This window comes from Elephantulus edwardii, unplaced genomic scaffold (genome assembly GCF_000299155.1).
Source record: "Elephantulus edwardii isolate Elephantulus edwardi_28Jun2011 unplaced genomic scaffold, EleEdw1.0 scaffold00112, whole genome shotgun sequence".
In the NCBI taxonomy this organism is placed as follows: domain Eukaryota; kingdom Metazoa; phylum Chordata; class Mammalia; order Macroscelidea; family Macroscelididae; genus Elephantulus; species Elephantulus edwardii.
The window spans coordinates 11,975,085-11,990,890 of record NW_006399862.1 but is presented as its reverse complement, the minus strand read 5'-3'; the positions used below and the strand labels follow the sequence as shown (position 1 = coordinate 11,990,890).

The 15,806-nt window shown below is 36.4% G+C and overlaps 1 protein-coding gene across 1 annotated transcript in view; it reads right to left on the bottom strand.

Annotated features, from left to right (window-relative positions):
• Positions 1–298: 298 nt before the first annotated feature.
• TBL1XR1 (transducin (beta)-like 1 X-linked receptor 1) overlaps positions 299–15,806 on the bottom strand; it is a 165,579-nt gene continuing 150,071 nt past the window's right edge. The window contains exons 10-15 of the mRNA XM_006892190.1: positions 13,350–13,471; positions 13,135–13,209; positions 8,846–8,973; positions 8,192–8,357; positions 1,244–1,345; positions 299–325 (exon numbers count right to left, since the gene is read on the bottom strand). Of these exons, the coding sequence (XP_006892252.1) occupies positions 299–325; positions 1,244–1,345; positions 8,192–8,357; positions 8,846–8,973; positions 13,135–13,209; positions 13,350–13,471 (620 nt within the window). The remainder of the gene's footprint in view (positions 326–1,243; positions 1,346–8,191; positions 8,358–8,845; positions 8,974–13,134; positions 13,210–13,349; positions 13,472–15,806) is intronic.

Here is a 15,806-nt window from a genome sequence, read left to right as displayed (position 1 = left end):
AAGTATATTTCATTTTCTCTTCTGTTTTTCATATCCAAAACTTCTAAATGCTATTTTGGGGGAACAGCAGATTAGGTTCCAGCACTTGGTAAACAGAATTCACCAGCTGTGACAAAACTCTGTCATCTTCAGGGTGCAATTTTGTTTATATACACTGGACGTATATATATTTTTTTTTAGATTTGGCTGTAGTGGACTGGCCATGGTTCAAGTGGGACTATAGCAGTACATGGGTCAAGGACAGTCATTTTGGCTATGTACACATTCATAGTCGGTCCATGGCTTCCAACTAGTAGCGCTATTTCCGAAGGTCTAATACACAAACCTGTAAGAAATTACAATAATCAGGAAGTGTTTTAACTGTAAAGTGTTAAAAACTTATCAATTCTAAAGAACAGTTTGCAATCTGTAGTTTTCAAGTTCACAAACCCAGGGAGTAATAGTACTCATGGAATAAACTTAGCAGGTTTGGGAGCGGGATGAAGATAGTGAGTTAATATGGCAAATAAACTACATAGGGTTACATTTTTTTATGAACTACTCTTTACTAATAAAGGAGAGAAAATTCCAGGCAGGTTATTCCTATCTCACAGACCCTAATGAATGAGTGCAGAGTTCATCAGATGATACAGTGACTCTTCTATCTTCCCTTTGCTTGTAGAGTTTGGGAAGCCAAAACTAGTATTTCTGTGAAGACATATTCAACTTCACTAAAAAGAAATGAATATATTCCCATTAACATTCATTCCTCAATTTAGGAATTATTTATTTTCCCTACTCCTAGGCCATCAGTTTTCTTTTGAGAAGTGAAGGTACAAATGGGTATTAACTAAAATAATTTATTGTCTCAGTCTTAATTAAACTAACAAAAATCTCCTTGGCGGGGAAAAAAAACCCATAACCTAAAACCTAACTAATTTGTGATCGTGAAACACTTCTGGCTAAACATCAAATCTTGTTTACAGTATGTGAATGCAATTAACATGAAAAATACACCATTTTGAGGAGGAGAAATAAAAGAATCTCTAAATTTGTTTTCAAAAGAACACTTCTGTGTTCTTTCCTAGTCATGATCGCAATAAGCCATAATTCTCACCTGTGTCCATTTCTGTCTCTGTCCCCATCCCCCTTTATGTTGTTGTTAAGAGCCGTCGAGTCGCTTATGACTCATAGCGACCCTATGTAGAACAGCCCTAAACTTCGTTTATAGATCATCTTTATAGAAACATCTTGTTATACTTACTGAACCATCTGATGCACTGGCTCCAACTTTGTCTCCTGCTGCATTCCAGCAAACTTCAAATATTCCACCTGTTCCCCTATAGCTGTGAACTAGAGCACCTGTCTAAATAAGACAACAACAACAAAAAAAAAAACCTAATCACAAAAGTAAACAATACATCACTATATATGCAAAACTTTAAAAGACATTATTTGGCTTTATTTTCAACAGTCAGAGTTGAGGGTCAGATTCAATTTCAAAATAAAGTTCTGACCCACTAGAAATATGCTACTCTATTGTCAACAGCTTACATGTTGTTGTTGTTATGTGCCATCAGGTCGCTTGCAACTCATAGCGACCCTACGTACAAGAGCCCTAAACGCCATTCTATCCTGTGCCAACCTCGCTGTCTCAAACACACTCATTCCCACCACCCCAATCACAGAATCAATCCATTTCATCGAGGGTTTTCCTCTCTTGTGCCATCCCTCCACTCTCAAACATTATGTCCCACTCCAAGGACCAGTCGCTCCTTGCAACATGCCCAGAGCATGTCACACGAAGCTTCAGAATCCTTGACTCCAAGGAGCATTCTGGCTTCACCCTCTCCAGGACAAACCTGTTTGTTCTCCTAGCAGTCCATAGTATATATATTCAACACTCTTCTCCAGCACCACAGCTCAAAGGCATCAATTCTTTGTCATCCCTATTCATTGTCCAACTCTCTGATGCATAGCATGTAACTGTGAAGACTATAGCCTGGATCAGGTGCACCTTAGTCTCCAGCCTGACGTCGTTGCTCTTCAGTACTCTTGAGAGGTCCCTCACAGCTTACTTTCCCAATGCAATTTGTCTCTTGATTTCCTGGCTGCTGTTACCAAGAGTGTTGACTGTGGAACCAAGTAAACTGAAACTGATAACGATCTCAATCTCTTCACCATTCATACTGATGTTGCCAAATGGCCCAATTGTGAGAATCTTTGTTTTCTTGATGTTGAGCTTCAATCCAGTCCCTGCACTTCACATTTATTTCAGCATTTTAAAAAAACCCTTTCCTCCCCCCTTTTCACTAACGCATTTTTTGGTCTCCTAACAGTCAATAATAGCTTTAAGTAACTGTAAAGGAGCTCTGATGATGTGGTAGGTTAAGTGATGAGCTACAACCAAAACGATGATACTTCGAATCCACCAGCCACTCTGAACAAGAAAGATGAGACAGTCTGCTCCTGCGGGTTTATGGCCCTGTAAAATCTATGTATGACCAGGCTCACTTCAACTGTAACTTTTGATGCTGTTAAAAAAACTGACAAGATGAAAAGGGAAATCTAAGATACTCCCACTGAAAGTATAAACTGGTCTTGTATGGGTAATTTGGATAGCAATCTGACATGGATAATCTATCTTATCTTTCATTCACAGCAATGCTAATATTCTTTACAGGCTTGTGATTTCCATTCAAAGCCATGTCCATAAAATAAATTTTCACCCATGTGCACAAAAGAAATACATCCATAGATATTCATAGCAAGCTGCAGTTTACATAAAATGCCATGGATTTCTAATGAATTAGAAAATGAACTTTAAAAATGTAATCTAAGAGGAGTCTGGTGGCTGAGTCGTTGTTGTTGTTGTTATGTGCCGTCGAGTCACCTGCGACTCAAAATGTGATCTACAGTACTCTAGCGCCATCAAAACAAGCCTTCATTCTAAAGTGTACGCATTAAATTTCAAAATATATAAAGCAGACAGAAAATAGGAGTTGCACAATGTATAATTTTAACACATAAACTAATAGTATGTATTATTTATCAGAGCATGATAGAGACCCTTCAGAATTGCTAATCTCTAAGAAGGCAAAAGGAATTGAACATATCACGAGAACATTATAAATTAAAAATAAAAACAGGCCTAAACTAACTGTGGTAAAGTGGTCTTATCACTGAGGGACCTCTACATAAACATTATTTTTATATTTTAATATTTTACAAATGCAAATGAACAAAGCTAAAAATTAATTTGAACGCACACTGAAATTTACACTGTTATACTTTTAGTTTCATGAATCAAAAATGAGTTAAATTCATTATTTACTTTCCTAATTATAAAGTACTAATCTGAAATGGAATTTTTAAAGTGTGTGTTGTGTATATATATACAAAATATGTATGTATTTATGTATGCATAGTAGTAGTTACAGCATACACTCAATAAAGGCCTATAGAGAGAAAATGGAATAGACGTTATATATTTTATTTATGTATAGGATCTGTAGTATATGGTTTAGCAATTATTCAAAAAGGAAAAAATATTTGCAACTCAGGTCACAAGATCTATTTTTCTAGTATATAATGAACTAGAAATCAAGAAAAAAGTAGTAATTCAGGAAAAGAATAATGAAGTAAACAAAAATAGCAAAACTTACCATTAGACACAGAAAAACTTTACACTGTAAGACAATGATCCAGGAGGTATTAAAAGCAGATGGAAGGAATATATTGAGTCATTGTATCAAAAGAAATTGGCGGATACAAAAGAATTTAATGAAATAACATTTGAGCAAGAGCCTATGGTGATGAAGGAAGAAGTTCAAGCTGCTTTGAAGGAAATAGCAAAAAACAAGTCCCAGGAATAGATGGTATACCAATTGACATATTTCAGCTAACAGATGCTGCACTGGATGTGCTCACCAAGTTGTGCCAAGAAATCTGGAGAACAACCACTTGGCCAACTGACTGGAAGAGATCTATATTTGTTCCCATTCTAAAGAAGGGTGACCCAACTGAGTGCGGAAACTACAGAACAATATCACTGATTGCAGACTCAAGCAAGACTCTACTGAAGATTATCCAAAACGACTGGAACAGGACAGGACATCAGCAGAGAAGTGCCAGAAGTCCAGGCTGGGTTTAGAAGGGGTCGTGGTACTAGGGATATTGTAGCTGATGTTAGATGGATCTTAGCTGAAAGCAGGGAATACCAGAGGAATGTATATCTGTGTTTCATTGATTATGCACAGGTGTTTGACTGTGTGGACCATAACAAACTGTGGCGGACTCTGAGAAGAATGGGAATCCCAGAACATTTAATCGTGCTAATGAGAAACCTATACTTGGACCAAGAGGCAGTCGTCAGAACAGAGCAAGGGAACACCACATGGTTCAAAATTGGGAAAGGTGTACACTAGGGATGTGTCCTATCTCCATACCTTTTCAACCTGTATGCAGAGCAGATTATCCGAGAGGCTGGGCTCTATGAGGAGAAGTGTGGCGTCAGGATTGGTGGAAGATCTATTAACAATCTGCATTATGAAGATGACACAACCCTGTTTGCTGAAACTGAGGAGGACCTCATGCAATTGCTGTAGAGGGTCAAGGACTGCAGCCTTCAGTATGGACTGAGGCTCAATATCAAGAAGACAAAGATTCTCACCATTGGACCAAGTGGTAGCATCAGGATGGATGGCGAAGAGATTGAGATTGTTCACAGCTTCAGTTTGCTCAGCTCCACGGTCAACACTCTTGGCACCAGAAGCCAGGAAATCAAAAAACATATTGCGATGGCAAGTCTGCTGTTAGGGACCTCTCTAAAGTACTCAAGAGCAATGGTGTCTCTCTCAGGAGACTAAGGTGAGCCCAATACAGGCCATGATTTTGCAACCACTTGTTATGCATCCGAGAGTTGGACAATGACTAGAGAGGATAGAAGGAGAATTGAAGCCTTTGCGCTGTGGTGCTGGAGAAGAGTATTGAATGTACCTGGGACTGCCAAGAAAACAGAAAGATTCATCCTGGAGAGGGTTAAACCAGGCTACTCCTTGGAAGCAAGAATTCTGGGGCTTCGTATGACATACTGTGGACATGCTGTAAAGAGAGACAGGTACTTAGAGAGGGACATCATGCTTGGCAGGGTGGAGGGACAGCGCAGGAGGGGAAGACCCTCTATGAGGTGGATTGATTCAGTGACTGGGGTAATTGGGATGGGTGTGTCAGAGGCAATGCGACTGGCACAGGATAGAGCAGGGTTTAGTTTAGGGCCACTGTACATAGGGTTGCTATGAGTCGCAAACGACTCGAAGGCACATAACAACAACAAGACGACATTAAAACTCATAATCTCACTCATAAGAGAAATACAAATTAAAAACTATATAAAATGAAGACTACCGGAGGACATATTCTCCTACTACCACTCCAAATACAAAATAGAACCATAGTTACACTTTCTTTTACGAACAGAACTCGGGAAAAGTCTCACATTCTATCATGTTTGGGGAAGGGGGGAAAAACGGAAACTAAATTCATTTTTATGTCTGATCAATATATGAAAACATAACTTAAACTGGTTCGTCGTTTTTGTTGTTGGGTACTATTAAGTAGATTCTGACTCAGAAGGCCCTAACTTACAATAAAACAATGTTGTAGCAGGTACTGTGTTGACCCATCTTGACAGGCATTTTTCTCTGATGCTCTACTTCACTAAGTAGATGTCATTTCTCTGATCCCTCTGAATGACATGTACAAAGTACGTAAAGCTAAGGCTCATCATCCTTGCTTCCAAGAACATTCTGATTACATTTCTTCCATGACATGCTTTCACTTTCCTGGCAATCCATGGAATAGTTAATATTCTTTGCAAATCTAACGTTCACATGCACACACGCATCAAATATACTCTGGCTTTCCATATTCATTTTTTCATCACATTACAAAGTAACGTGTAAAGAAAAAAAGGGGGGGCCTGGGTAAGTGTACCCTGGTCCTCAAAGTGAAATCTTTGCTTTTTTACACAGTTTTAGCAAGATATTCTGTAGCAAACTATAATGTTGGATTTCTTGACTGCTCCTTTGAAGTATCAATCCAAGCAAAAAGAAATCTTTGGCAACTTCAGTTTTGGTTTTTGGGGTTCATCTCTCCTGCAAACCACTCCTTTATCATGTTGTTATTTATTGGTTCAGTGATGTTTGTTTTCATTTATGTTTAAATGTAATCCAAAAGCTACAGTCTTTCATCATCACCATCATAAGGAAGTCCTACAATAGCTCTTCATTTTCAGTAAGCAAGGAAGTGTCATCTGCATATTACAAGTTGTCAAGGAGTCTTCCTCCAATCCTGAAGCTGCATACTTTTCAAGGTATCCAGTTTCCTGAATTATTTGCTCTGCATACAGTTTGAATAGGTATGGTGAAAAGATATAACTCAGATTCACATCTTCCTGATTTTAAACTATGCAATTATTCTGTTCAAATAACTGATTCTTGCTCTATACAGACTCTGCATGAGGACAATCAAGTTTTCTGGGATTATTGTTTCACAGAATTTCCCCCAAAATTTGCTATCATTCACAATCACTTTTGCATAGTCAACTAAAAAGTTAAATATTTTTCTATTATTCTCTGCTTTTAAACAAGATCCATCTGCCATCTAATAATAGTATCCACATCTTCCTTAAATCTGTCTTGTATATCTAGAAATTTTCTGTTGATTACTACCTGAATTATCTTCACAGAATTTTACCTGCACATGATATTAATAGTACGTTAATAGTATTCACATTCTTATGGATTACCTTTTTTTGGAATGGGGACAAAAATAAAAAGATCTGATGAGTAGCTGTTTTACAAATATCTTGGTGCAGACAAGTGAATGCTTTGAGCACTAACTTTATTTGTTGAAGTACTCAATCACAATTTTATAAATCCTTACAGCTTTGTTTCGCTGTTAAAGTGTTCAGAGCAGCTTGTCCTTCATTCAATGCCATTCAGCTTTTGAAATGGTTAAATACGTCTGTGTCTGTGGTATTAGACTAAAGTTGGCCATATATATATATTTTTTTTTAAAAAAAAGACATTACAGTTAGCCTTCTTTGGTCTCCAGCTACCTTAACTGTAGACACAGTCTTGTAAATCATCAATAGCTGTGTGACTGGGTAAGAGAAAGAGCTATTCCCACATCAGACAGCAAGACTTGAGGTGAGCAAGACTTGGGTGGCAACTTAAGGGAGTCTGGAGTAAGATCCTAGTGATGGCTGTGGAGAAACTGTTGCAAGCTATGTCCTGAGGCTTCTTGCTTTTGTGTTGTCCACAGACAGTTAAAAGGTTTTTGCTATTCTTGCCAGATGCTTGAAAAAGCAGTTGTCTTACAACTGCCCCGAGGTAAACTTTGCTTGATGATTTGAATATGACTGCTGAATTGAAACCAGAGCCTGGACTAATTGAGGAATTATACCATTGAACTTGCCTCCCCAACTTACTTCCCTAATAAACCCCATTCTCAGTATCACAACTGTGAGGCAATGAACCTCTTGCCGTTGATGTGGCTCAAGAGGCACCGTGGAGCTGGGCTACAGGCTCTTTTATCTACTTTCTGCTCTGGGGCAGTGAAAAGCTGTGCTATTCTTACTCCTTCTCACCCTTTCAGAGAGATGCCCATGGCCCTTTGCCCACGTGCATTTTTTGTTCTTTAGACAGTGTCATGCCAATTCTTTCCCTCAGTATTTTAGCTTGAGAAATGTCTGTTCTTGTTTCTAACTCCAAGAATTTTCTTTATTTTTTGATCTGTGCCTTGAGTAAGTTTGGATCTTTTACTTTGATTTTTCCCCCTCCAATTTGCTTTAGAGCTATTCTATATTTCAAGAGCAAATTTCAAAAGGAGCTATGGTGGCCTAGTGGCAAGAAGTTGCACTGCAATCCTGAAGGTGCACTGTTTGAATGCACCAGATGCTATGCTGGAGGAGGGGCAATCTCATCCTGTCGGATCTGATCTGATGGCACACAAGGGAAAAAAAAGAAGAGCAAATTTCAGAGCATCTTCTGGATGACTTATTACATAGAAATTTCCCAGAAAATGTATGCTCATTATAAAACAACATTAAATAATTTCATCTACAGGTTAAGAGAGACCAAAAAGAACATAGGCAAATAGTTCCCTTTATATATAAGAGTAGTTGTCCATTAAAGTAACGCAGACATACCTGTGTGTTCCAGATGTGCACGCATTTGTCAAAAGAACCACTTGCCAGATACCTGCCATCAGGACTGAAAGCTACACTGTACACAGGCTCTTGGTGTTTTGTCAAAGTATGAATGCAAATGCCTCGGTCTACATCCCATAACCTAACAGTAGAATCGAAGGATGCACTGTAAGGGGGGGAAAATATTTTGTGAGTAACAAAATACTCTAATTTCCTTAGAACAGGTTAATGTACTTAGGAGAAAGAAAGTACTCTGAGAAGTGGAAGTTAATCAAGAAAGGAGGTGGTTTACAGTCATCTAAAAGTTCCTCAATCAGACCAAGTGAGCTAAGAGTTCACTGTAATCCTTCCATGCACTACAAAAAAACTGAACACTAATCAACAATATTCTAAATTTATCTTTTGTTGAAAATGTTTAACCTTATTGTATTATGCTTCAATTATTAAAATCTTAGTTCATTTTTTATATGTCACTATTTTCTTTGACCAGACAGAAAGTTTTGGGACCCTAATATATAAATTTTTCTGTTTTTAAAAGGTGTAGCACAGATTTCAATCTCATACAATCTTTCCTAGACTCCTCCCGATATAAATTTGAGAGAAATTTTATATTTAGAATGCCCATAACAAAGAAGAGTAAAGCAAAAATATTACCTTGCCAACATAAGGTTAGCATTTGGATTATTTGTTCCTGGTCCTGTTGGACTCCATTTAATAGTATATATTTCTTTGTTATGTGCTTGTAAATCATGGACACAATTGTCTTGCTTCATACTCCATATCTAAATAAAGAACACAAAAAAAATAAAAGCATATTACTATTTCATGTAATGGCTATGTTTAAACTATTATAACCCAAAATACAAGTAATATATAACCAAAACAATTTAAGGGAGATTTAAAAAATAACCTGAAATTAGAATGTAGGAGGCTATATTTAATATTTATTTCTCTAAAAAAATCATTAATTAAGCATTAAGCTTTTCAAAAAATATTCACTGTTATGAAGTCTGAGCAAAAATTAATTAAATCTACAACCAGGAGAAGATAAAATAGATAAATGGGACCTTCTAAGAATCAAATCCCTATGCACATCCAAAAACTTCTCCAACAGGGTAAAAAGGGAAGCCAACAGACTGGGAAAAGTGTTTGGTAATGACATGTCAGATAAGGGACTTATATCCAGAATTTATAAAATACTTGAGCACCACAACAAGATAAAAGTAAATAACCCAATCGAAAAATTGGCACAGGATATGAAGACACTTCACCAAAGAAGACATTCAGATGGCCAACAAGCACATTAAGAAATGTTCAAAATCCCTAGCTCTAAGAGAGATGCAAATCAAGACAACTATGAGATATCATCTCACCCCAGTAAGAATAGCAAAATTCAACAGAACAGCAGGCAACAAATGCTGGTGAGGTTGTGAAGACTGGAACCCTTTTTCACTGTTGGTGGGAGTGTAAAATGGTGCAACCCCTGTGGAAAGCGGTGTGGCGCTTTCTCAAAAAGTTGCAAATAGAGATACCATTTGACCCAGCAATTCGACTACTGGGAATATACCCTAAAGAGACCATAACCAACATCCAAGCAAATACATGCACACCATGTTTATTGCAGCTTTGTTCACAATAGCAAGGAGTTTGGAAACAACCTAAGTGCCCATCAACAAACAAATGGATAGAGAAGCCGTGGTATATTCACACAATGGAATACTATGCTGCATTGAAAAACAAGAAACTCATGCAGTATTATTCAAAATGGGTGACCTTGGAAGACATTATGCTGAGTGAAATATCTCAGTCACAAAAGGACAAATACTATATGGTGCCACTATTGTAGAATGAGGCTGATATCAGGGTAGGGGTAAGACTGAGAAATACTGGATAAATTATGTTTACTGCATTGAAACCAATGAGGGAGAGAACAGCTTAAAAGTAATATATTTTAGGGCATTATGATTATCATAAGAGTTCGGAATGAGGGTTGCAGAGTGGAGTATACTCGGGATGGGGGTGGGGGGGGTGCAGGGGGATTGCATACCAATGAAGGAATTTTTCTTTTGCTTTTCAAGAAGAGCGAACTGGGGGTGGGGGTGGGGTGGGCAGGGAGAAAAGTGCAACAATGAATGAATGGAAATGCAAAATCTCTGTAAATGTTCATTGAAATTAATAATAAAAAATCAATTGCAGTTGTTCTATGATTAATTTTTTTTCTAGAAGTACTTTCGACACTTTCATATCATCCAAACTCCAGCATTCAAAAAATTCCATGACTGATGATACTGAAATTATGAAAGCATTAGTTTTTAAGCTGTCCTTTAAAGATCTACACTATACATTCCATTCAGAATCTACAATCAGGCAAGATTCTACAATGGAAAGAACAAAATATGTAAGAATTTATTAATACTAATGTTTTATATAGAAGAAATCATGAGTAGAGATAGTAGTAATTAAAGTAAAAACAGTAAGCAGAGAATAACCTTTCAGGAATAAAAAATAAACTTCTATATAGATTTTTTTTGTTTTTAAATTATTTGTAAAGCAGTCACTAAGAGAAGTACATGTCAAAACAGTATGGCAAAATCATTACATAAAGACATGGTGTTTGGGGAGAAAATTTGGCATCACCTTACACAACTGTTGAAAGAGAAACAAAAAATAGGTGGATTCCATACTCTTCATTATTAACACATAAACAATCTCAAATCAAACAAAATTGCTGATGAATCAGTACCAATTCACTCACAGCTGACCCTCAGGTGAGTTTTTTGTTGGACTGTAAATTGCACAGAACTGCCCACATTCTCCCTCAGAGCAGTTGGTGGTTCATTTTTTATTTTTTTTTTAAAAGTCGTCTTTGGGTTAGCAGCACAACTCCCAGAGCTACCTGGACTACACCATCAGAGTGCCCTTGAAAAAGCAGTATTCTAGAGTTTTTGTAATCTACTTCAGTCATAACTTCATGCATGGAAAAATCAAAGAACACAACAGATTTTTCAACAGCACTAGATACTACATAAACTACATCCATCCCTCACATCCCTTGATAGAATTATTCTTTACACTCTCTAACCACTTTGCTGATTTCTTCTGGAAGCTTTTTCCACTTAAGGTAGCTGGTTTTTTAAAAAAAAAATAAATAAAAATTACTATTATTATTTTTGTATGTACCATCAAATAGGATCTGACAGGTACAGGAGGGGATTTCCCCTCCTTCTCCAGCAGACCCTCTGGTGGATTTGAACCACGTACCACTGGGATTGCAGTATAGCTTTTGCCACAAGGCCACCAGAGCTCCCTTTAAGCTAGCTTTTAACGCCTTTCTTTCTCTTTTTTCTTTTAAGGTTTTCATCTTTTCACCTAACGTTTCTACCTACTCAAGATTAATTTATAAACATTATCAATGAATATCAGCTGCTGCGAATTATAAAAAATTTTATCTTAATCTCAGAGCTGTTCTCTGAGCATAAGACTTATTTACCACTTCATTTGCATGACTAAAAGGCACCTCTCACATTCTCGCCATTTCTAAAATCAAATATATACTCTTTTCTCTCAATTGGAATGTGGTAGTCTGTAATTATTTTCCTAAGTATTCTCAATCACAGTAGAGATTACAGCTTTGAGAACATTATAAGCAATTCTATTGTGTTCAGCAGGGTTGCTAGAAGTCAATTTATTTTCTTGGAAAATTACTCCACTAACAAATTATTTATCCATCTAGTTTCTATTTTAAAATATTTTAAAAATATAATTAGTTTTATGATGAAGAACTATTCTCTAATGAATTCTAGTTTCAATATGGCTCCCCTGCTGCATCTCAGTCCATAGCACTAGACTCTCTAGCCACTGATCCTTCTAAACAACATTCCATGTAATGACATTCAGGAAAAATAAAAAAGATAAAACCATTAATGAAAAGAAGATTTTTTTGATTGTAATATTTCTCAGGGATTCCAGACTTAGGAATTATCGCTAAGTAAAAATAAAGTATGTCTTTAAAGGAACAAGAGTAATTGTACAGTTACAAGATAAGTAAGAGGAAAAGTTATTTCTTTACATTATTATCACATCTGTAAGGGCCATCATGTTTGCAGTCTTCATCAAGCCACAGATTTAATGTATTGTCAATAAGAGTTAGCAGGCTGCAGGAAAGGGCTCACTGTTTTTATTAATTATTAGACAGTTCTCTATCTCAAAATTATGCTTTTTACTTGAACTGTCCTATATAATAGGAGACTTGGTGGCATAACAATTAAACTACTTGTCTGGGAACCTGAATGGGTGGTGAACTGAATCCACCAGTCACTCTGCAGAAGAAAGATGTAGTAGATGGCTTCCATTAAGGAAGATTGCAGCCTCAGAAATCCTATGGGCAGTTCTCCTGTATTCTACGGGGTGCAAATCAACTTAATGGCAACTGGTTTAAGGGTATGATGGGCAGGGCAGGAAAAGATGTTAGCAGTGTTCTGATTCAAGCAGTCAGAAAATGCAAATTCAGCTTGAAATGGATATATAGTTAACTAGGTATCACTGGTTGACCAGAGAACCACTTTATATCAGATTCCAAAGGGTAATGCATACTCATCCTAAAGGAAAATTAATATAATTAATGAAGTTTTAGTAAAATCCAAAGTTTATTAAATCTTAACTCTTAGTGAAGGTAATACATAAGCCTACCCTTCTTAGAGCATAATTCCTACATAATCATTTTATCAGTATTTATTTACTATACTTATTTAGCGTATCTCAGGTAGGAAAAAAAAATAACTACATACAATTATTATTAAACATTAGAAAGTAGGAAAAAGTTCTCACACAGGTTTAAAAGCTCAAAGAAATACGAGGTAAACATTCTAGATGGTCTTAAAATGACCAGCAGAGTAGCCACACTGGGCAAAAAAAGCTCATTTCACTTATTCCTCTTTAAGTACCTTCAAAGTCATGTCATCAGAACAGGAGGCCAGGAGATTGCCAGTTGGGTCCCATTTGATAGCATTTACTTCATTCTAAAATGTAAGAGTAAATAGTCACATTTTCACTTTGTAGAGTGATTTGTCCTTTGGATGTTAAACTGACTTAATTCAAATAAATTCAGAAACACTACGTATTTATAATTTTAAATGGCAGGTGTGGGAGGGTATCTTACCGTGTGTCCCTGGAATGTTTTAATAGGTCTGTCTTGTCCCAATTTACAGACATGAATGCACATATCTGTACTACAAGAAGCAAAGGTATTGTTGCTCTGCCAATCAACATCCAATGCTGGTGCTAGGGAAGGGGAGGAAAACAGGGTTTGTACTTATTTCATACGATCTGAAAGCTATACATTTTCATTTTCAATGATGGTTGTACATCTGTAAGTATGCAAATAAAAAATTAAACCCTTTAAAGGGAAGTTTAAAAAAAATAATGCATACATAAACTAATAAGCATTAATATAAGAAGAAGCCTCAGTTTACTTGTATCTATGCAAAACATAACTAACGGACATAACACTGCCGATTAATACAGAGATTAGAGTATCTTACACCATGCTTTGCTTACTGTTAGCACTGGTTATGATTTCTCATTTGAAAAGTGGTTACTATTCAACTTAAATTTTAATTTCTAAAATTTCATGAGTGTTGAGTGCACAGGCAGCTTTGATTCTGTCACTAATTAGTGAATCCCAAACAAGTGACTTAAAGTCTCATTCTTATGCTATTTGCTCACTTAGAAACAATGTCTCTTTCTCCTTCATTGCTGTCAAGCTGGAACCTACTCAAAGCCAAATCTGCAGTGATTTTCCGAAACTAAATTACAAAGGAGACTGTCCTTTCTCCCTTCGATCAGTGGGTGGATATGAACTGCTTATCTTTGAGCTGGCTGCACAAATCATGACCTCCTAGGTCCTACCAACTTACAGACTGATGACGAAAATCAAGTGCTTTTACCTGGGAAAAAATGCTTTTTAAATCACAAAAATTTAATGTTATATGAATTACCTCTTAAAATATGTATCATGGAAATTAAATTCTCAGAGGTCCAAGAGCTAGTTAGCATTTAATATTTACTCTGATTTTAGCTCTAATATCATTAAAACTTCTTTCCTTTCATTTTTAATTTTCCTCTGCTGCAAAGTGCAAGAGCTCTCTATAAATAGCAACATAGATTAAAGTTATGACAGCAGGTAATTGGGTTATGAAGCAAAAACTAAGCACTAGCTTTAGGAAAAGCACTGAGAAACTATGAACCATGAACAATAGTTTTTTCATTTTCAGAAAGTTAAGGGGTAAAAGAAAAATGATAAATCTCAAGCGTCCATAAATACAGTTAGAACACAGGCAAATTCATTCACTTAAATATTGTCTATGACCGGTTTTGCACCAGAGACCTGATGGCTCACAAACCTAAAATATTTACTTTCCAGTTCTCTCTAGAAAAAGTATGTGACTCTGATTTAGAGTCAGAACTTAAGAGATGAAACAAGACAAAAAGAAGATCATTGAACTATTTATTCTTTTTTTCTTTCTATATCTAAAGCATTTAGCAAAGCAAAACAGACCTGAAGTTTGTGGTGAGGGAATAGGGGGAATGAAATTCTGTCAGGGAGCCCTCACCAATATACTTGCCTTTCACATTATATCAAGTTACCCTCATTCAGAAAGAACTGAACCAACCCCTACTTAAAAAGTAATTCCTCATTATAGTACTTTCACTCAATTCAAGCCTTTTCTTGCAAAGCTAAGTAAGAACTGTATGAACTTGTTCCAACAGACCTACAAATTCATAAAAGACAGCGAGAAAATGAATGTAAACTGAGGACTGTACAATGGTAACTGAACTAAAGTGTTGGGAAAAGGATGTCATAGTTTGGTAGAACAACAATGAAAATGAAGGAAACCCTCAATGAGGTGGACCAACACCATCAACACCACCAAAACAGACTTAAGCACATCAAAGACAAAGTTAAGGGAAGATGTTTTTAGAAGTTGGAAAAACACAATTAATCAAGGTTTTCAAACTATAGGAAGAAAATCTGGGTGACACAACAAAGTTCGATAGGTAAAGAAATGTATTTCATTAAGTGGATAAAGCATCCAAGTGAAAATGAAACTTTCAGTGCAGAATAACTAAGTAATATGATGGTATTTGAAAGTAGTAGTTTTGGGTATTATTTCTACAGTGAAAAATCAGGAGCTAGAACATTACCTTGACGAAAGAAACCCTGCAAAGAAAGAAATACTTATAAAACAGGAAGAGCAAAGTATTGTAAGCACTTACTTTAATAAGAGAGATAAAGCTAAGAGAGAGAGAGACACACACACATCGAGATTCAGAAAAACAAATTTAAAAAGGAAACCAAACTACAAGTGGAGGATGCTGCAGCAAAGTTATAGAATCAATGTTCACATATACTCAAAATTATGGGAGCACACCTGGCTCCTTAGCTACAAAGGTTATGACTGATCTAATCTAAACAAACATACACACAAAATATTCAACATTTATTTAATGCTCCAAGGAATCGTATGAAAAATATAATGTTGTTGTTGTTGTTATGTGCCGTCGAGTCGCCTTCGACTCATAGCGACCCTATGTACAACAGCCCTAAACTCCGCTC